At 38.8% G+C, this 22,963-nt stretch overlaps 1 protein-coding gene across 8 annotated transcripts in view; it reads left to right on the forward strand.

Moving 5' to 3' along the window:
* Positions 1-22,963, forward strand: part of RRP41 (3'-5'-exoribonuclease family protein) — a 99,014-nt gene that overhangs the window by 38,127 nt on the left and 37,924 nt on the right. For 7 of the 8 annotated variants that reach the window (XM_087668690.1, XM_087668683.1, XM_087668685.1 and 4 more), the window contains exons 4-10: positions 15,882-15,920; positions 16,047-16,117; positions 16,207-16,285; positions 16,378-16,414; positions 16,577-16,693; positions 16,817-16,902; positions 17,116-17,205. In XM_087668690.1, coding sequence (XP_087524816.1) covers positions 15,882-15,920; positions 16,047-16,117; positions 16,207-16,285; positions 16,378-16,414; positions 16,577-16,693; positions 16,817-16,902; positions 17,116-17,205 — 519 coding nt within the window. Of the gene's footprint in view, positions 1-15,756; positions 15,819-15,881; positions 15,921-16,046; positions 16,118-16,206; positions 16,286-16,377; positions 16,415-16,576; positions 16,694-16,816; positions 16,903-17,115; positions 17,206-22,963 lie in introns of all 8 variants that reach the window. The other variant, XM_087668686.1, reaches the window with a different exon arrangement.

The following is a 22,963-nucleotide window of genomic DNA, read 5'->3' on the forward strand; positions in this document are numbered from 1 at the left end:
TGTTGTATGCAAAAACTACTTAGGAAATGCACATAAATCCCAATTGAAGGAGAATATGCATTGAAAGGCAATAAATTGAGTGCTCTAGAATGAGCTACTCCTCTGTCAAAACAAGTGATAGACATATTAGAGCTCCTAAAGTCCTTGTCTAACTCAAGCTCAGGCTCATAGGTAGGAGATGACAAGGCATGACAAGCATGACTACTGACGAGCTCCTAAGAAGAAGCTATTACCTCCAAAAGTAATTAAAGTTTAGAATATACAAGAAAGGCCTTGCTACTTCCACAAAAACAACTGCAAAATGGTTCTCTGCCATGTCCATTCTTGGAACTTTGTGGGGGTTGACTCCAAGAATGGCAAAGTTCCAAGAATGGACTGACTTCATCGATGTAAGTAAGGAAAAATGGGAATTTGCCAAAGATGGAGTCAGTCCATTCTTGGAACTTTGTGGGGGCTATCTTGATTCCCAAAGCTAGCACTGTCCATTGATAATGACCTTGTGGGACACAAAATGCTGTTTTATACCGATCTTCTTCTTTGATAGGAAGTTGCCAAAAGCTTGACTTAAGATCGAATTTGCTGAAGATATTAGTCTTTTTTAGTCCTTTCAAAAGAAGATCTTTCAATGGAATGGGATGACCATGTCCAATCAAATACTTATTTAAGGGCTTATAATTAATCACTAATCTCTTTTTTTCCCTTTTTTGTTCGGAATGCTTATTTACATAGAAAGCTTGACATGCCCACAAGAGTTAGTTGCCTCTATTAATCCCTTTTTTAGAAGAGAGTATATTTCTTCTTTGCACAACTGCAAATCTTCATCCTTCATACCAGAATGAACTGCCTTTGTGGCCACTGCATTGGGTTGGACAGGTAATGAGATTGCATACCTTTGTCTTTGCTCCTTGTAGACCATAGGGTCTTCATGCATAAAAGTCTTTATTTGCTCCTATATTTGATTTATGGCCTGTTCATGTTTCTGTATTTTTGCCTTCATCCATTGAGCTCTTGAGATATCCTTAGTCTTGACATTGGATTCTGTAATGGATTAAATAGTCCTGCCAATTTTTTGGAAGTAGTGTCATATCAACTTTCTTTCCCTTATAGAAAACTGTGAAGTGTGTGGCCCAAAAAGTGTAGGGTAGCAAATGTTGCAATATATCTGTTCCAATCAGTAAATCATATCTCATCTATTTCATAAGCTGTATTTCTATAGGTACATTGATGGATCCAAGATGTAAATAAACCTGAGTTACATGGATCAATGTAATCTTTTTGTTATTAGACAGTTCTACTATGAGGGGGGTAGAGATTTTTATACAGTTTTTTGGAAAGAGTTCATAAGGGGCAATTGTTAAAGAGGATCCTGTATCTAACAAGGCATCTACAAAGAGAGAATTGTGGGATATTTTTGACATGTACACAAACCATAGGGATGGGTCCACGAGTGTCTAAAGCATTGAACTTATGGACTCTTGATTGGGATAATCGTACTTGATTTATTGGATTTATTGGTTCACCTGTAGTTGAAGAATGTAGATCTTGTAGGGTTGTATCTTTTTGTCTCAATAGAATCCTTTTGTATACTTTACAAAGTGAATGGAGTTCATGTTGCATTTGCAAAAATGCATTAGTTATTTCTTGATTAGCTTGTTGAGTACCTGAAGTAGTTGACTGTAGCAGTTGAGATGCCGTTCTGCGTTGGTGTAGATTCTCCAGCTTGTGAGGAATGAACGAATTTGCTTGTCCTTTAGTTTTTGGTGCAAGAGTGCATGGCCTGGGCAAATCATATGGATTTGAGAAGAATTCCTGTCAGATCTTATTTTTATGTTTTTTATGTTTAGATGAAGATGTGTCTGTTTCTTCAGAATCTTGTGAGTTGGAGGAACTTTCTTTGATCTGCTTTTCTTTCATTTTCTTTGAAAATTCATGCTTTGAAGAGGATGCAAAAGCATTGCCCATAAACTTTTCTTTTCTAGAGGGAAAATGAGCTTTATGGGCATTAATAGCTTGAAAGCTTTCAAGGCATACCTCATCATCATCTGAGTCTTCTGTCATGTCTGAGGGTGTTTCATCCACTGTATCTGTGAAATCCTCTGCAGTATGCCAAGAGGTTAAACTGGATACTTCAGGAGTAGAATAATCTTCAGATTCAAAGAGTTCTGTCTTAGGATATTCTTTTTCTTTATCAATGTCTTGCTGAGTATCATATTCACTGTCATAGTCACTGTTGTAAGAATACTCGTCTTTGGAATAGCTATCATATGAGTAACATCTATCATAATCAAAGTGATGCATCATATTAACCTTTGCCGCATTTGTTTGCTCTTTGTTTTTCTTTGGACACTTGTTTGCTAAGTGGAAAGAATTGCCGCAAAGAAAACACTTCAAATCTTTCTTTTTTGATCACTTTTCATATTCCTTATTTTTTTCATGTTTTGAGTAAGATTTGTGGTGATACTTATCTCTATCTCCTCCTCTCTTGAATCTTCGAGATCGTTTGGAAGACAGATGACCATATAAAGATTTTTGCTCATAATCTGGCTGATTGTAGTGTTTGTAATATTGGTGATGTCGGTGTTTATTATGTCTTATTTTGCTGCTGTTATAAAAATAATCATTGCTACATTTGTCACATCCAAAGTCAGCCTCAAACTTAGAAGCTCTTTTGGAGATAGACTGGTTGAGTTGGGTCATTTTTTGGTGATGACAGATTTCTTTGATGGTTTGCTCAATAGTTTGGATAATTTGTCCAACACTATCAGTGAATCTCTGTTCTCACTTTTCATTTTTTGTTTGCAATAGAAAGGAATATGTTCGGGGAAGGAACATATCAAGTGCTCCTTTATGGAATTATCATGGGCTTCAAGACCTTCATACATTCCCTGGCTTCTAGAACATCATTTAATTTATTTCCAACTAATTCTTCAAGTAATAGTTCAAAGAAAATTTGGATAGGGTCAGCATGCTGTACAATGGCAAGTTTGACCTGGGGATGAATAGAAATCCACCATTATTTAAGGCCTCCTACAAATCCATGGGTCATTGCATTTAGGATGTCTATCCTATTGGTCTGTGGTTTTTCAATCATCTTCTATCCTAAATATGCATACATCATATACATAAGAAACTTTATTTCTTCAAAGGATTTACAATCAATGGACCAAATTGGAAAAGATCCAACCTTTTCTAGAACACCTATTTTTTAATGGAAACTATTGTAGGATGGTTTTGATTTTGATGAGGATGTAGAGGTAGCATTTACAGGATTTGTAATAGAGGAATGGTTACTTACGTAGGAAAAGTGTGCGTTCATTTGCGCACGCATCGGAATTGAAGTGGGAGATGACTGTTGTTGGTGTAGATTGATAGGGACAAAAGTCTCTTCAATTAAATTATCACCGTCCTCATCGGAGAAAAAAGAGAGTGAATGCGGCCTGTTGTTGAAAAAATGCCTGATCATGAAAGTACCATGTAGGTAGTTCTGATGGATGTTGGTTTGGAGGATTTTGCTCTATGCTTTCTCTCATAATTCTAGAATCAAGCCTTTTATGCACATGATGGATAAGCTCATCGCTATACTTCTCAGAGGGATCAATGCACAAGGGCATTCTATCTAGAATTTGATTTGCTTCCCTTTGCCTATGAATCCTTTCAAGATCCAATTCATCAATTTCGTCAAATGCTGTGCGATAGTCATTATCAGACCAATGTGAAAACGTGATTCTAGATAGTCAGCCAAATGCGTTACAGTTTTCCCTAATTGAAGGGGTTTTTGTAGGTAAGAGGGAATAGCAGTAGAGGATTGATTTTCCAAATCTTCAATCATAGGGCAATAGATATGATGGACTTCTTTAAGGAGAGTATTTTCCAAATCATCTTTTCCATTTGAAATTGATTCATAACAATATAAATCCTTATCTGTTGAAGCAGATTTGTTGGCATGAGAAGATCATTCACCTGTAGGAATTATCTCTTTAGCTTTACCTTTGGAGGAGTGAATATAATGAACATTGAGGGTTCTTGAAGAAGGTGAAACAAAATGAGATGTCCATCCTTTTTGTAACTTTTTGTTGGAGAAAGTGGATCAATCAATCACTGTTTGGGAGAAAGGTACTAGTGCATAGGCAATGATTATTGGAGTAGGTCTTGAAATGGTAGTTTTTTGTAATTGTTGACAAATATTGAGAAGTTGATTTGCAATCTGTTGCAAAGATTCTATCTTTTCAATCAATCGTGTAAGAGCTAGATGGGTCCAGTTTACTGCCTGGATCTTTGGTATCCAAGATGAATTATCTTGTGGACGTAGGTAGGGTATAGCCTTATACTGGTTATATTCATATTCGAATTCCTGGATGTTGTTGATAACTCTTGAAGATGAGCCAGCTTTTTCAATTAGCTTACGACAATGTCGGCACACTCCTTGAATTACTTGGTCATGATTACAAGGTTGAGTATGGAACTTAAGAGTATTGGCTATCTGAGATGGTGAGATCTTGAGTTGAGGTTGTTTGAAATCCTTGTATAGGAGTGACCCAAGGGATACGTGACGAGAGTCCATATGCAAAGGATGGTGAGATCCTGAGTTGAGGTTGTTGGAAATCCTTGTATAGGAGTGACCCAAGGGATACGTGACGAGAGTCCATATGCAAAGGATGGATATCCTTGCATGTGAAAGGTCGTATGGGGGATTGTATGTGTTCGAGGATAGTGAGTGTTGGAGCTATATATAGCTCACCCTATCTAGACTAGGTCTCACCTATATATATGTAGATAGATTGTGATTAATATGAAATAGTCTTTGGGAGTACACATGGTGTGTCTCCTCTCTCTCTCTCTCTCTCTCTCTCTCGCGTATCTATATATAATATCTTCTCTCTCTCTACATCTCAACATGGTATGAGACCTATCATGATTGACTACAACAAATTCCTTAAAGAAGACTATCCAGAAGTATATCTATGTAGTATCTCTTTAATTTTGGATTGATGTTTTTTTAATGCTTAAATTTGATGTATTGTGTATGTTATGAATTTTAAGCATAGAAGAAGTTTACTCAATCATCATTTAGATTGTAGATATGTTAAATTGTAGATATGCCTTGCTTGGACATTCTAAAAGTTTCTATTTGGAAAACTCTTAAAGAAATGCATTTCTCAAGAAAATTAAATTTTGTGATGTGCTAGGACTCACAAGCTTTCTTTTTAGCAAATCCGTGCTCAATTTGGAGTTCTATGTCAAAAGTTATGTTAGTTCATGTAAAATTGACTTGAAATATGAAAACAAACAAGGCAATAACATTTCATGTAGACTTCTACGACACAGGTTTCGTCACGATTGCTCACTTTTGAGTTTCTACCAAAATAAGCCAAATCATCGTCTATTCTTGGCCAAAAAGTAAAGCGATAATGTTTTGATCGTTAGTCATATTTATCGTCTTTGTTGGGTGGCCGATTTATTCTCGTATACGTTTCGTCTATTTTGGGCCGTTTTATTCTTGCCCATGTTTCGTCTATCTTGGGTCACTTTATTTTGGAGTATGCTTTTTGAACTAAACGCCTTTGTTTACAGCATAGCTTTTGTGTACAACTTGTTATGCTGCATTTTTGTCGTTGTTTCGTATACGGTGTGCTAATTCTATGATCTTACATTGTACGTATTCTCTCAGCTAGATATGTCAAATTCTATAATCATCAATAGATTTTCTGCTAGATAACGTTCTGTCTCTTAGTTTCAAGCACAAGGATTCCTTGGATGGAAAGTAAAGATGCTACTAATTCTTGAAGGTGATGACTTGCATGATATTGTTCTTGGTAATTATAAGTGTCCGTCTCATCCAATAGATCAGGCTCATGATAATATCCTTGTAACTGAAGGACCTATCTTTGAAGAAGGGCGAACTGTTTCTAATGAGTGGATTAGATGTGACAAAGTGGCTCATCAATATATTCTTTTTGCTCTTCAAGAATCCCTTATGCTTGATGTATATAATCTTTCAACTCACAAGCTATATGGGAGTATTTGATAGCCAATTTTGAGAAGAAATCTACTATAGAAATACTTTATTTTTGTAGTCAGCTCACTCTGTTACAATACGACATTGGAACTTCTATAACGATATATATTGAATCATTCAGAACATTATCAATTTGCTTGCTGTTTTGGTCATGCTATTCCACGAAAGCAATTGGGAACACAACTTCTTGACACTATAAAGGATCTTGCTTATGATAATATTGTTACCATATTATCTAACAAAGATGGGATCAATTTTGATTAAGCTTGGATATCTTTGATTGAATATTCACAATGACATGAACGACGATGCACAAATCAAGAAACAACTACGATCTCACCAAAGGACACACAGTCAGAACAAATCGACTAAGCTTTCCTTGCTCGAAGGCATCCCTTTTCATGCTTTACACGTAGTAGGAGTTGTGGTGGTGGTAGCTTCTCTTGTCTCAAGTTTCCTAATAGACATTGTTCTTATTGCAATAGAAATGGTCACACTACTGATGATTGTTGGGCAAAACAATATGATAAAGAATGATATTATGAATAACAACCACATTTATCCAAAGATTATTCTCCTTGTGATCAAGTCAAAGATACATATGATTTATATCTTGGTACTCTTTCTTCAACAAGAATTCTGCGTGGAGTTTTACATACCCTAGATCTACAAAGGAATTTTTTTTCAGTGGCAAGACTTGTCGATCTTGGTCTCTTTGTTGGTTTTGACCCTAGCAAGTGTCGCATTGAGAAAGACGGCCAAACCATAGCTGTCGCTCCTTGAAATGGTAATCTTTTTGAGTTATCTTTAAATAAAGATGTTGCAAATGTTGTTACAACTCTTAGTGATCTTAACAACAAACTATGGCATCATCGCTTTGTTTACTCTGATTTTTTAAAGCTTATCGATCTTTATCGGCTTGAGCGTGTTCAAGATATAGAATTTAAGGCTTGTTCTTACTTGGGTATTTGTGAATATTGTGCACTTGAAAAGCATTTTCGCAAACCCTTTTCTATTTCCACCACAACTTATTTCAGAGATTTGCTTGATCTTATTCACACTGATTTTTGTGGATCTTTTTCTCCATTGAAATTTCAATATCTGTATTTCATAACTTTTATTGACGACTTCTCAAGATACACTATTATTTTTCTCTTGCGATACAAATCAGAAACTTTATTATCTTTTAAGCAATAAAAAAAAGCTGCAGAACTTCATATAGGTCGTTGCATCAAGAAACTTCGCAACAGTGATAATGGTGAAGAATAATCATAAGTTGTGACGCTATTTTCAATAAGCAACCTATTGCTAACACATGGTCTTAGGAGGATGCTGGGAGGACGTGGTCACTAGAGCACGTTGATGATACAAAGCCATTACTCATTGCTTTTTCTTTTCTATAAGATGATGAACCTCCTTCACAGGACAATATTGACTCTTCAAATTAGAATTCACAACTTGCACCTATTATTGCTGATGATGACCTTGGTGTTGATCTTTATGTTGATCTTCCAATCGATAATGAGCATGGTACCTGTCATGTCTATGATGTTGATATTCTTGAGAATGCTCTCAATATTTGTGAAGATCCTGTCAATGGTAGGAGGCTATGGAAGCTAAATATGTATCTCTTATCTCTAAAGGTATGCCATGCGCTCTAACTGAGTTACCTCTTGGATATACTGCTATTAAATGCAAGTGGGTTTATAAGACTAAAACAAAAGCAGATGGCACATTTGATAAATTCAAAGCAAGGCTAGTTGGGAAAGGTTTCTCACAAATTGCAGGTGTTGATTATCAAGAAACTTTCTCACCTGTTGTTCGTATTACCAATATTCGAGTCTTGTTAGTTTTTGCTGTTGAGTTTGATTTGGAGATTCACCAAATGAATGTGAAAATTGCTTTTCTTAATGGCGATTTAAAGAAAGAGATATACATGGAGCAGCCAGAGGGATTTGTGGTCAAACATAAGAAAAATCTTGCTTGCAGACTTCATCAAGCACTCTATGGTCTCAAACAATCTTCATGAGCTTGGTATCAAAACATTGATCTTTTCCTTATGAAACAAGGTTTTATCTCTTGTTCTTCAAATCCTAATGTATATGTCAAGCGTTGCAATGATACTTTTGTTATTCTTGCTCTATATGTAGATGATACTATACTTGTTTCTAACAATCTCAACTTCGTGCAACAAGTGAAGAAGGTTTTGTCTGCTGCATTTGACATGGTGGATCTTGGAGACATACACTCATGTCTTGGTATTTAGATTCAATGCTATTGAGAAAAGGGTGTTTTATTATTGCGTCAAGCAAAGTTCATCAAATATATTATGTAGAAGTTTGGTTTGGGTTTTGTACATCTTGCTACTACTCCTTGTCTTCTGAGCTCTACCAAAAACTCTTACTTTTTGTAGAATGATGGACAATTAACATTACATCAGCCTTATACTAATCTTATTGGGTATCTTCAATTTGTTGGTTTAAATCCTTGGCCTGACATTCTTTTGCCTATAAATTTTCTTGGACAACATCGTCGTTCTCCATGCCTTCAATATTGGGCTGCAACTAAACGAGTTTTAAAGCACTTGAAAGGCACTAAAGATTTTGGGTTGGTTTATTGGCGCCAACAAAACTTTGATTCTCTGTATTCACTTCAACTTTTGGGTTATACAGATGCAAATTGGGCAAGCTATCACTTATCTATTCATTCTACAAGTGGAAATTGTTTCTTTATCAATGGTTGTTTTGTTCCTTGGACTAGCAAGAAACAACATTGTGTTGCTGTTTCCACTACAGAGGCTGAATATAAAGTTGTACCTTTAGCGGCTCGAGAGTTAGTATGGCTTTGACAAGTTCTATCAGATTTTGGCCATCCTCCTCTCTATAGCACACCACTTTGATGTGATAACCAAAGTGCTATTAGTCTTGCTAAAGAGTATGTTTAACATAACAAGTTTAAACTTTTTGTAGTGCATTATGATTATGTTCTATGAAGTAAAGAATTGCAGGATCATGATTGAACATTGTCTAAGTGTTCAGATGACTGCATATATATTCACCAAAGGACTCAATGAAGCACGCTTCACGCTGTTGTGCTCGGAACTTGGAGTTGTCTCAACTTTAATCTTTGGGAATTAATCTACTATTACATTGTAGTGCCATTGTATATACTCCTTGTAGGCACCATACACTTTACACATGCACATACATCTTAGATCTCTTGGTTATATTTGTACATACATATTCAATTTCACTTCACATTTACGGATTTACTTTACATGCACACAATAATCATTCTTGATCATGTTTGTATATTTGTATATAGGAGCTCAGGTTTTTCCCTTATGCTCCCTAAGTGTTTTTTCATCCGCAGCTAAAGACCTTTCTTTGAGTGGGGGTGTTCGAGCTATATATAGCTCACCCTATCTAGACTAGGTTTCACCTATATATATGTAGATTGTGATCAATATGAAATAGTCTTTGGGAGTGTACATGGTGTGTCTTTTCTTTCTCTCTCATGGCTTTACATATCTTCTCTCTTTCTCTCTACATCTCAACAGTGAGGGGGATGCCAATCGTAGTTGTCCCAAAGTGGAAGGATGTGGTAAAGTGGGGGTATGTGGAAGGTATAACGTTAAAGGGTGGCATTTCTCGTCACGATGCACGAAGAGGTGGAGGGAATGGAGGGTAGGTAGATTGTGGGATGGTGACAGTATGTTAACTTTAATAGAGGAGGCTCTTAGAGCAGATAACCTTCATTAGGTATATCTCTACCATCTGTTTCATTTGAGCAAGTAAACCACACTACTCAACTCCCTCCCATCCCACCACTATTTTTTCCACATTCTGATCTATTCACATCTTCATTCCAAAATCTTGGATTACATTCCACTTCTACTCAAAGCACACTAGGGGTTGGATCTTCCATCTCAACTCCTAGCAAATCATCTAAGAGTCTCCTCTATTAAAGTTAACATACTGAAAATCATCTAGATCTTGCACAACAAAAGAAGAAACAAGAGAGGATTTTGGCTTATACGACTCAAAAGGGTTAAATGAACTTGAGATAAGGTCTAGTTGAGATAAAGGAGATGGACTGCTAGGCGCGTCAAATGTTGTGGTTTCTCGAAGATTAGAGAGGTGGCCAATCTCACTAATCGGTTCGGACGGAGTAGTAGCATTCGTTAAAGGAGTGTAAACTGAACTGTACATGATGTGCAAGTACTTCTCAAACTCTTCATCTCTAAGGTGACCAAAATGAGAAGAAGAAGATGGTAAAGGTGAAGGTGTGTCTATCTTCTCCTCGAGGCCATAATGCCTTCTCAGAGCCTCCAATGATAGTGAAGCTTGATAGGACGTCATGGGATCCGAAGAAGAAGTTGCGTGAGACATTATGAGGTAGAATTGAGTCGCATGTGAGTCTCGTATAAAGACTAGCCTTCACAATCACTATAGGATACTCTTTAGAAGAGCATTGGTTCTGATACTATGTGAAGATATGCCAAGGTTTGCACTGAGGAAACATAGCATGTACGGCCAAGACTAAAAGACAAAGAGTTAGACAGAGAAGGCCCTAAATGTAAAACACAAAACACAAAAACTCAGAAGTCAAATGCAAAGACAAACACAAAGGGAAGAAACTCTGAAGTAAATGAATGTTGTGAATGAATGTAAGAGTGTACAGAATGTCCAATGGCAAAGCAATATAGTGTTGGAGAGTGATGTCCATCGGAGATGAATCCCAAGTACTGTGGCCACTAGTGAGAGTGTGGAAGTTGAGGAAAAACCCCAAATGCTTATCACCAGAGGGTCAGATGATTGAGATGATAGCAGGGAAGGTGCATGGAGCAGAGGGCGGCAATAGGAAAATGCACTCTAGGATGGCCCCTAGTAGGGAGAAGATGGTTGCCATTAGGGAGAAGATGGTAGATTCATTGTCTCTTATGGAGATCCCTCCTCCCCATGTATGTGAAGGATGTAGTTTTTGTAAAATGCACATGTTTGCTTTCAAGAAGGATGATGTCGTGCATGTTGTATGGAAAATGGAGCTAATACACTCCGATGTTTGTGATTACATGAGGAGACGTATACTTGGGGATCATCTTTCTTTTGTTACTTTTATTGATTTACTTGAGGTGTACATGGATATATAGGTTGAGAGCAAAATCTGATCTATTTATGCATTTTAAATATATTAATGCAAAACTTGAGGTTGAAACTAGTTGGAAGGTGCAAACACTTCGCATCGATCGAGGGGGGAAATACATGTCCGTGCCTTTGAGACATTTTTGCTTGAAAATAACATCACACATCAAGCCACTGTTAGGATGATATCTTAGCAAAATTGTGTTGCTGAAAGTTAAAATTAGACACTTAAGGAAATGACTCGTTGTATGGTTAAGAGCAAAGGGTTGCCACACAAGTTTTAGCTTGAGGGCCTTTAGTGTGCGAATCATGTCTCAATACATGCACCCACCCAAGCACTAAAGATGATCACACCATTTGAGGGTTGGCATGGTAAGAAACCCAGGGTTGATTACTTTCATGTGTTTGGATGCATAGCCTATGCACATATTCCGAAAGAGCTTCATGGAAAGCTCGATGACAAAGCAATAAAATACATTTATTGGCTACAGTCCAGAGAGCAAAGGCTATTGTTTGTATGAATGATGCACAAAGAAAGTATTTGTTAGTCGGGATGCTACTTTCATTGAAAATGCAACATTTTCACATGATCAATTTGAGATGCTAGCCACCCATGACATAGGTGATGTATTTGGGGGTCTTCTACCATTTTTTTGGGGTTTGTGCTTGCTGTAAATGGTTGGACAGACTTATTACAGCAAGCTGTTGTTACACCACATGCTCTTGAACAGTAGATATTTGATCTTGGATTGCCTCATGTAGTGGAAGATTTAGTACAACATGAAAGAGCTGCTGTAAATGCAGCAAAAATAGTTCCTTGATGGCTGTTACAAACTCTCTAGGAGAGTAAAATGGATGCTCCCTTACCTCAGCACACTAGAAGGGTTGCTAGACATGCATCATATTACGGAGGGGGGCCACATTTGGCTAATCTTATGGAAGTGGATGATGTTTGTGACAAGCATGTGTTCATAAGCTCAATGTTAGATGATGATGAGCTTACTTCCTTGGACGAAGCTTAGCAAAATGTACTTTGGATGCAGACCATGCAAGAAAAGTTAGACTCTATTGCTAGTAACTATACATGGGATCTTGTGAATTTAAATTTTACCATGCGATAAAAAAGCTATTGGGACAAAATGGGTTTTTAAGCTCAAACGTAATGTTGATGGCACTATTGATAGGCACAAGGCACGGTTGGTCTCAAAAGGCCATGCAGAGAAGAAGGGCATAGATTATGAGAAACCTTTACTCCTCTATCCCATATGAGTATAGTGAGATGTATCATTGCTATGACTACAAATTATGGTTGAAAAGTACATCCATCGGACGTAAATAGAACATGTTTGAATGGAGATCTACATGAGAATGTTTATGTTTCACAACCACCAGGGTTTGAGGTGGCAAAGGGAAAAAAATACATGGTTTGCAAGTTGCTTAAGGCTCTTTATGGTTTCAAACAAGCTCCTCACCCATGGTACTCTAAAACTAATGCTTATTTGGACAGCAAAGGGTTAAAAAATAATCCAATTGTTTCCACTCTATACATTAAGAATGAAGGGGGGGCTTGCTAGTTATCATTCTTTATGTGGATGATATGCTACCCACGAGCCCTAATGAGGATAAGATTGCAAATTTCAAGGTTGCAAGATTACAAACCTATGTGTACTCCTATGGAGCCAGGCCTAAAGCTGTCTATACATGATGGTGAAGAGATGTGTGACGTTGGAATTTACAGCCAATTGGCTGTCTTATTTATCTTTGCAACACACGCTCTAACATTCAGTATGTAGTATCTCAGGTGAGCAGGTTCATGAACAGCCCACAAACTATATGTTGGCTAGTTGTTAAGTGGATCTTCAGATATTTGCAAGGTACTCAGTCACATGCATTATTATCTTTTTGTTGGGGGGGGGGGGAGACTTGCATCTATAGGCTTATGGTGATTTAGATTGGGCCATCGATTTAGACATTAGAGAGTCTACTAATGGACATTGTTTCTTTTCGAGCTGTTCATGCATTTCGTGGCTAAGTAAGAAATAGTCTCTTGTGAGGTTGAGTAAAGAGCAGCCTTCACAGCAACAGTGGAATGTGTATGGTTGTGTGGATTATTGGCTGATCTAGATATATCACTAGAGGGTCCTACGACCATTATTTCTGATAGTTAGAGTACTATTGCTATGGCTTGGAATCCTCGTAGGAAACACATTGAGGTGCATTACCATTATGTCAAAGAGAGATGCTATGCAACCCCACACAAGAAAATGTTGCAGACATTTTCACCAAAGTGTTACCATGTGAGAAGTTTGAGGCTTTTTGAAAGGCTTTGAACTTATTTTCCTTGGTGATTGATCATCCTTGTACTCATCACATTGTCATTGCAGGGGGATCTTAGAATTTGCCAATTCTAGACAATGCCCAATGTAATTCATGTGGTGTGGACACTTATTAAAGTGTCAATGTAGGGTGTGTACACCGAGTGTCTTAGAACATTAAAGTAGTGACACTAGGCACTAGAGTAAATAAAACTAACTCTAGTTAGTTGGTGGAAGGTTGGTTGGTTCAACCCTTGACCTAAACATTGGTTGTACTTTCCCTCTATCTTTCAGTTCAACAAGTACACACTACTCTTTCGCTTCAGCTCACGTATTGCTATTGTCTCTTGTTTCTCTCTTCACCATAGTTGGTGCCATTTCTCACAAGACAACCACTGGAGGGAGAGCTAATTGCTGAAACTTGCAAGACACGGGATGAGGCTAACTGGTGGGCAGCTTTTCTATTTATAGGTCAGTGGATCCTCCCAAATTAGGGTTTGGCTTATGGGATGTAGACACTCTCTAGAGCCACACGTTGTTTAATGGAACTTTGGGTAATTTACATGTTTTGGGGCTGTTTTAAAGAGCTAATCAGTTTGCGCATTTTTAGCTCACCACAAATCATCCTCAAGCTGATAATCAAAATGTTGTGCATAGAATATTTTGAATAGATGCTTGTGTCCAGCCACATACAGTTTTGTGGCTACAAGTGAAATTAACACAAATCATGGGTATATGGGTATTGAGTACTCAAACTATACTCAGCAAGATTTGTTGTTGCAAGGCTGGATGTGGCAGAAGATTTTGACAATGTTAACTGGAATCGTTTCGTTGCTGTGATGGCTAACTTGGATTTCGGCAGAATATGCAAAATAATCTTTGAGCTTTTATAGCGACAGTTCAGCTAGATGTATGTTGGGTAAAGGTTTGTCACTTCCATGATTATTAGGTCGATCAGTCCAACCAAGATGTCCTCATGGCGCTTTACTTTATATAACAGCACATACCCAGCCTGATCATTGAATTGCTTTAGATAACAGCATATATCCATCCTGATAATTGCTTTATATAGCAGCATATATCCATCCTGATCATTGGATGACTTGACTGCAAGTACATTTGCATGGTTTGCAAAGGCCAAATGGGAGTACTTTGGTGCAACATGACTTGACTTTCAGGTGGACTCATTGACAGTTTTATTTGGGTATGTAAAATGGTAATGTCTTTGGTGGGGAGGAGAGAAGGGGAGAAGAAGTGAAGGAAGGAGAAGGACAAAAGAAGAAAAGAAGTAGAGGAAGAAGAGAGAGAGAATAAATTGAGAAGCATATGCATCCCAAGAGCGGCAATTTTGCTTGACAGATTGCTGCAAAAAATGACTGGAAACATGTATATAAATGCACAACACAATGAACACAAGTAAAACTCAAGTGACTTAGCAATACCAAAATAATGTGGCATAGTCTCTGTATTATACTAGCACCTAAAATGAAAGCTGTAGTGATTAGCATGTATCCACTGTATGTCCAATCAGAAGCATCCCAACTAACATCCCCATGGAAAAAACATCTAATGCGCTTGAAGGTTTAAATTATGGCAGATCATTGTGCACAATTATTTGAAGAATGGAGCACAATTGGGTCCACACGATCTTTGCCTATGCTCATTACTTCCATCAATTCTTCTTGGCTTCCTTTTGCATGAAGTCCTTATGACAAGTTCCATATACTCTCCCATCCTCGTATCATTGTGACGAGGCTTCTAGCTGTCTGGTTCTTTTTAACAACACTGTCAAAATGTCCTGTGGAACAGACTAAGGTGCAAATTTAAAATACTCTACAGTTACATCCTGTTTTCTCAGTGGTCTTTACCTACTATCCATCTGGTGCATGGATATCAATGACATGCCGAATACTTTTCAGTTTTTTGCCTAGAAATTTATTTGCCTAACGTTGTCTGGGACTGTAAAGGCTAGCAGTACTGAGTTGTGGCTGTTTCCTTCAAGACATTTTGTTGTTCTTTCTGTTAATTGATGTAAGGTTTTGGTTTTGGGGCATGGTTCTCCAAGTCCAATGTGTATTTTGTGGTGTTCATCTTTAGCCCAATCGATCAGAAATTAGGGCACTTTCTCTGGATAATCTATTCATACTGTAAAGGGTAGTGGATTGTTTGAGCAGAAAGGATAATGGACTAGTATGTATGATACAGAGGTAAAAGTTGGCACAACAGTACAAAAAGCTTAACTAGTAGCAAGCATGCTGAAATGATGTTTTCTATGTGCTAGTGTTCCCTTGATCAAACTTGCACTTGGAACTTGTTATGGTGTTGCAAACTTGCATGTATGAGGTATGTTTTTGGCACTTTTGACTCTTTGTTGGATAATTGTGACTGAACATTTGAGATTGACAGGTTCAAAATAGGAGTCAACAACTCGAGGATCAAGCTTTGGTAGTATCCATGTGCTTCTTGTTTGCAGTATTTTAAGAATTTGATGTGTGTAACTGGAAAAAGATATGGGTTTTATTGGTTTGACCAAGACTAACTATGACTATTGAGGTGGTTAAATATTGACAGGTAAAATGTGAATATAGCATGGCTAACTTCAGCACAGGTGACCGAAGTAGGAAGAAGCCTAAAGGAGATAGGTTGGTGCTTAGGCGCTCTGTTTATGTCTGGCTGCATGGTATTAAAACTTACTCTTGAAGACATGTGCCTTTTCTTTGAATACTGGCAGGCGTTCAGTGGAACTTTCACTGGTTATACGACAGACAATGGAAGCTGCAATTCTGACAAATCTTTTGCCTCGTACACAGGCAATGTTTCCTGTATATTTCTTACAATGAGCAAAAACACAATGTACTGTGCTTGCTGAAGTGTGACAGGTTTTATGTGTTTCATGCTGCAGATAGACATTTTTGTGCATGTTTTGCAAGCTGATGGAGGTGAGCATGTACAGTTTACCTCTGGACTTAAGTATGCTTCTCTACAATTTCCTGACTCCTCTCCATGTCTTGTGAAGGCTTTACCCATTTCAACAAGACAATGTAGTCTCAAGTTGACATTCTGAACTTTTTGAATTTTGCTCTGGATGCCCTCCAATGCAGGAACTCGTGCTGCTTGCATCAATGCTGCATCTTTAGCACTGGCAGATGCTGGGATTCCTATGTGCGACATAGTAGCTTCTTGTGCATCAGGCTATCTCAATAATACTCCTCTATTAGGTGTGCTTATTTCTGTGATGGTCACAATTTTTCATGTGAGATCCCAGTCTGGCTTTTTGGAAGTAGAGCATGAATTCTTAAGCATATAAGATGAGCATGCTCTAACAAATTTTGTCAAAACAGACTTGAACTATTTGGAGGACAGTGGTGGTGGCCCAGATTGTACTATTGCCTTATTACCTCATATTGACAAGATAAGCTTGTTGCAAGTAGGTTTTTCCATCATAGTGTGAGAGAGATAGTGATTCATTTCTGAAGGGCATGCAGAGTGTGCTGGAGGGGTTTTTTTGGGGGGGGTGGGGTGTGGTGGACGGCGAGGGGTAGGTGGGAATCAGAGTTGATATACATGTAATTAGTGTACATCCTTTCAAGATATGAACCAGTCAAATGTGAGAGATGATTCTAGTTTATAAACCTCACAGATGGATGCAAAACTTCCTTTGGAAATGTTTGAGAAGGTTTTTGATCTTGGAGTAAAGGGATGCAAGGCTGTTGCTAATTACATGCAAGGAGTAAGTGTTGACCCTTAACAACCTTCTCATTTTTATGGAATTTTATACTCGTTTATAATATATTGTGCTGTACAATGTACTTGATTGTTTAGCATCAGTTAGTCAACAAGAGCCTTCAAAGGCTATGCTGCAAATGAGGTCCCATCTATGATATTGACCAACTGTTCACTCTGACTGAGGGGAAGCAGGGACTGGGGATGGCTCTCTGCCGTTAGAGCCAGTGCTGTCCGTGTCTGACAGACAGATGGATCTGTCCTGTCCGGTATGTTCTGTCCGATCTTGTACAGACTTGTCCGATGGGGCATAGGTGTCCATTGCGCGGATCAAAAGTTACCCTGCAAAGGTCAAATATGACCAATTTCTTGCCCGTTTTTTGTGCCTGCTCCCACATTGATGCAATGGCTCATCCAATGTCTCTCTAGGTTCTCTCTCACAAAATCTCTCTCTCTCTCAACGCCCCCCCTACCCCCACCCCCAAACACACACACACGCACACGCGCGCGCGCGCGCACACACACACACACACACACACAAACACAAAGTATCTGCCTTAGACATCATTTTGTACCAATCATGTATGTATTTTATTGTTTATTTTCCATCTAGTTAGTCATAGCATTAGATGACAGCTATTTTGGGACTTGGGAAATTCCCTAACTTTTCAGATGTAACATTTTGGTGTCATAGGCTGATTTCGCATTTTTGTAGATGCTAATACAACTTTCTTCCTTCATTTCTTTCACTCTCTCTATATACACAACACACACATACATTCTCTTCTTTCTCTCATACATGTGACACAAATACATTCCTTTTTATTTGGTAATTGTATTAATTAAAAAAAGTACAATATTACAAGGTTACAATATGTAGGATGGCTCTAAGTCATCATGTAGAGAAAGAGACAAAGTCATAGCATTTCAATAGAGGAGATTGCCATGTGCCATGATACCAAATCTTGTCGAGGGAGAAGATCAACAAATTGAATAAGATCTAGCTGTCAATGCGAGAGACCCTTGAATTCGGCAATATGTCCTTGAACATGTGCAGCTGAGTTGAAGATGAAAGCATTTTGGGTAATCCAATTATGCCAACTACCCCAAATCTAAGAAAATGAAACATAAGCTTCATATGCTTCATATGTTGTTGTAGTAGGGTGGGGTATTTTGGTTAGGAAAAAACCCAATTAGAGGGGTGTAGTAATGGTCTAGCCACAATTCTCCAAATATTTGACGAAAGTCTAGTTTTTCTTGGTTAAAGGGTAGGAGATAAATCAATGATTTGAGGACTTTGGGAGATGAACCCCCCAGGTTGACAAGAGAGAGGAGGAATCTCGAAAAGTGGCCATTGGAATGAAGAATGTGCCACCATGAAGCGTGTATGCTAGTACTACTGTGGATGAGGCCCCAATCTTCCAAGAAAAAATTGGACAATAAAGACCCAAGGGTGATAATCAGTGCACATTGCTCGAAAGAGTGACCAATGAAGGCCACCATGTGAGCCTTCACATCAAGAATAGCTCGACCACCCATACTTTTAGGGGTACAAGCATGACTCCAAGAAATCCAAGATATTCTTGCATGCAAAGAATCCTTCTTCGACAACATGAAGTGTACATGAGTGGCAATATTCTAGGGTGGAATTGGAGGAAGTAAGTGAGCATCGGTAGCATGGTGGCATACACAACTTGAGACACACATTGAAGGACCAAGCTTGGGATTTCCAATAGACAAATTTAATCTCTATCTTTTGTGAAATCCAATTCAACAAAACTTTGGGTTGAACATTGATGCCCAAGGGATACCCAAATGTCTAACAACATTGTCACGAGGTATGATCAACCCTTGCCATCCTAGGGACTAAAGGCCAAGTTCAGTGTAGTTCATAGAAAGGACTTTGCATCATTGACACGAAGACCAGAAGCATGACCAAAGGAATTGAGATTCCCGACATCCAATGCCTTACGAAAATTGTCCCTTTCTTCATTAAAGATCATGAAGGTGTTATCAGCCTAAGATTGAGTGATAAGCTATTGTTGGAAATGAAGGGGTAAATGAGACAATTGCCGAGTGGCCACCACATGAGAGGTAACATAGTAAGGACCGGATGAGTTACCAAACCAACAAACAAAGGACTCAAAGGGCAGCTTTGTCTGACTGAGTGTTGAAGGGAAATGGGATTAGTGACACCACAAGCGCCTCCCAAGTGATAGTGTCCCTTGTATAAGAGGTGAGAAGATTGGTCTAGACATGGTTGTCTTTTTCAATGGTGTCTGATTCGTACCATTTGATACAAGTATGGTAGTAATCAGACTAACAGATATTGGATGTACATTTGATGCGATGTCTAGTGCAAAGATATTGTAAATATAATATTAAGGTCTAAATGTTGGAACTTAAAACAATACACTTCAATGTTCAGAGTCTTTACACTAGGAGCTAACATATGGAGAGTTTGAGGATAGAGGTGATGGAGAGCTTGAGAGCTTGAGGATAGAGGCGATGGAGAGCTTGAGAGCGTGAGGGTGGAGAGGATAGAGCATCAGTGTAGAGAGGAGGTTGGAGAGCTTGAGGAGAGAGAGTTTGAGAGTAGAGAGCTTAGAAGTTAACCTTGAAATTCAAAATTGAAATTTGGAAGGAAGGACAATTTATTGGAAAAGGGGGCAAAAGGGGGAGGGGGAGAGAAAATGATATATTAACATTTGCAAAAGGCCAATATGACCTTTGAGACTGCTAGTTACAATTATCTATATGACAATACAATTGCCTCAAAAGAACAATAAATGAAAATGTAATAAACAACACAAGAAAGCTAAAAGCTATATCTAAGGAGAACGCTAGCTGACAAATAAAGAGCTCTAGGTGATACAATCTCATTGAGGTGTAGAGGGCTTGTGGCTCTAGTCCAAGCAATAATCTTTTGTATTTGCCTGCTGACACATGTGTTGGGGGGTCTAGGACATTTGGATCGTGGCAAGCTAAACTGCTCAATAAATCAATATCGTATGTGTAGTTGATTGAGGCTATGACTATGTAGAAACTTCTTGAGTCTCCCTCACGAAGAAATCTGTAAGCTATCCTTAGTTAGGGCAGGATGACTTGGAGCTACTGTACTCTTGAGGAGTGTGTTCCAAAGCCATTGTATCTCAAGGAGGAAGAGGTCAAGGCACCGTTGGTCAGTTGTAATGTACCACTTAGAGCTTCTTTCCATGTCACGATGTTGTGGCCTATTGGGAGAGAATTCCAAGCGACACGGCCTAGCTCCCCTTGGAATGTCATGGGGTTTGCTACTCAAATTCATTTGAGTCCACATTGCAACTGAAGTTTGGTTGAACCCACCAAGATTGATTCGAATCTTGTTCTTAAAACAAATATGGGGTCACCTAAAGTTTGCTAGCATTAGACTTTGAGTGTTCCACTTTGCATAGAAGCACTCAAATAGAGGCGGACTCATGTCGCACTTGGTTCAAAGATATGAAACCCAATGTCTATGCACATAGCAAGGCCTGAAACAAGAGGAGGGGTGACAAACTTCTCATGATGTGATATAGAGATCAACATACTTCTTAAAGAAGCTTTTAGCTAAGCAGGACCACCCAGCCACAGGGGGATCCGTCAAGGATCATACCCACTTGCTTCCCTTGTTTAATGGGTTATCTTTAATCAACTAATTACCTACCATGATTATGTGTAACACTTACAACCAACGTTCTTAATGTGAGAACAGAGGATCAAGGTACAGTTGGGATTCAGTAGACAGTGTGAGAGTGAGAGAGACAGAGTTGAAGCACGACACCCAAGAGAATAGACTGAATGAGTGTAATCTGAAAGTACAAAGTACAACCCTTAAACCTTAGGGTTGTAGGGGGGTGTTCACACCCGACACACACTAAGTGCCTAAATGTGTGTAACATAAGCACATAAGTACATACGATAATAAGACCATAAGTTTGGGGGAAAAAACCTCTCCTACCGAGAGTAAAAAGTGCCCCAGTGTCCTACTGATCACCGACACTCCCATATGAGCGTAGGCGTAAGTAAGGCGTGAGTAAAATACCCAACAAACCCCCTGGAGTGAAGAGTGATCAAGAGTACAAGGATCATCCGCCACCAAAGGATATCAAATTTAAAGCATCGCGAAATGCTTCAAATTTGTCACGAGGAAGAGCTTTGGTGAAGATGTCTGTCACATTACTGGTGGTAGGACAATAGGCAAGGCTGATATCACCTGCATGTAGCCTCTCTCTGACAAAGTGATAGTGAATCTCAATGTGTTTCGTGCGAGCATGAAACACTGGGTTCCGTGCCACTGCAATGGCACTCTGACTGTCAGTGAACAAAGGAGTAGGCTCAGTAACAGATACATCCAAATCAGCTAGCAAGCGTCTAAGCCATACGCATTCAATTGTGGTGGTGAAAGCTGCCTTGTATTCAGCTTCACATGACGATGTGGCAACAGTGGATTGTTTCTTGCTAAGCCAAGAAATGCAAGAAGTGCCAAGAAAGAAACAATTGCCACTAGTAGAGTGACGTGTATCAAAATCACCAGCCCAATCAGAATCACTGTAAGCATGTAAATGCAGGGGTCCCCCCTTGGCATAAAGCAACCCAAGAGAACGAGTACCCTGCAAGTAGCGGAAAACACGCTTGACAGCTTGCCAATGTGACATACGTGGCTGATGCATATACCTGCTCAAGGCTGAAACTGCAAACTGTATGTCCGGCCTAGTATTGCATAGATAGATAAGGCATCCAACTGCAGGAGCATATGTATGTATATCAAACAAATCACTGTCATCATGTAATGACAGTTTCAGTCCAGGTTCCATGGGAGTACAAACTGGCTTGCAATCCTGTAAGCCAAATTTCTCAAGAAGCTGCCCAATATACCTTGACTGTGATAACCCAATACCTCGAGCAGTATGTATGAACTGGATGCCCAAGTAGTAATGCAAAACTCCCAAGTCAGACATATCAAAAGTTTGCTGCAAATTTTGTTTGAATGCTGAAATCTGATCAGCATGTGTTCTAGTGAGCAAAAGGTCATCAACATAAAGACATAAAATCAGCATAGATTCCCCTTCTTTACATACGTAAAGGGTAGACTCAGATGAACTGTTTAGAAACCCCTGACCAAGCAAGAAAGCATCTATCTTTTCATACCAATCTCTAGGAGCTTGTTTTAAACCATATAGTGCCTTTTTTAGCTTACATACCAAATGTTCTGAGCCTTCAACTGCAAAACCAATGGGCTGCTGTACATAAACTTCCTCCTGAAGTTCCCCATGCAAAAATGCAGTCTTGATATCTAGCTGATGAACTGTCCAACCATAATGTGCAGCCAAAGCAATCATAGACCTGATGGTCGTCATACGGGAAGTAGGAGCAAATGTCTCCTCATAATCAATGCCCTTTTTCTGTGCGTAGCCTTTAGCTACCAGCCGTGCCTTGTATTTATCTATGGATCCATCTGCTTTTCTTTTCAATTTGTAGACCCATTTTGTTCCAATGGCTTTCTTCCCAAATGGCAAGGACACGAAATCCCAAGTGTGATTCTTAGTAATAGAATCTAATTCAGCTTGCATGGCTGCCTTCCAATGCACACTGTGTTGTGCATCCTCATAACATTCAGGCTCTTCATTATCAAAAGTACTTGCTGCCATAATAAACTCCATAGTATGTGCTGAATCATGCAAACGAGTTTGCCTTCTAGTACGACCAGCCATGGGTGCATCCAAAGGACTATCTTGCATAGTCTG

The sequence above is a fragment of the Lygodium microphyllum genome, chromosome 27 (genome assembly GCF_053477565.2).
Source record: "Lygodium microphyllum isolate KBCC chromosome 27, Lygodium_microphyllum_v1.1.10, whole genome shotgun sequence".
Lineage (NCBI taxonomy): Eukaryota > Viridiplantae > Streptophyta > Polypodiopsida > Schizaeales > Lygodiaceae > Lygodium > Lygodium microphyllum.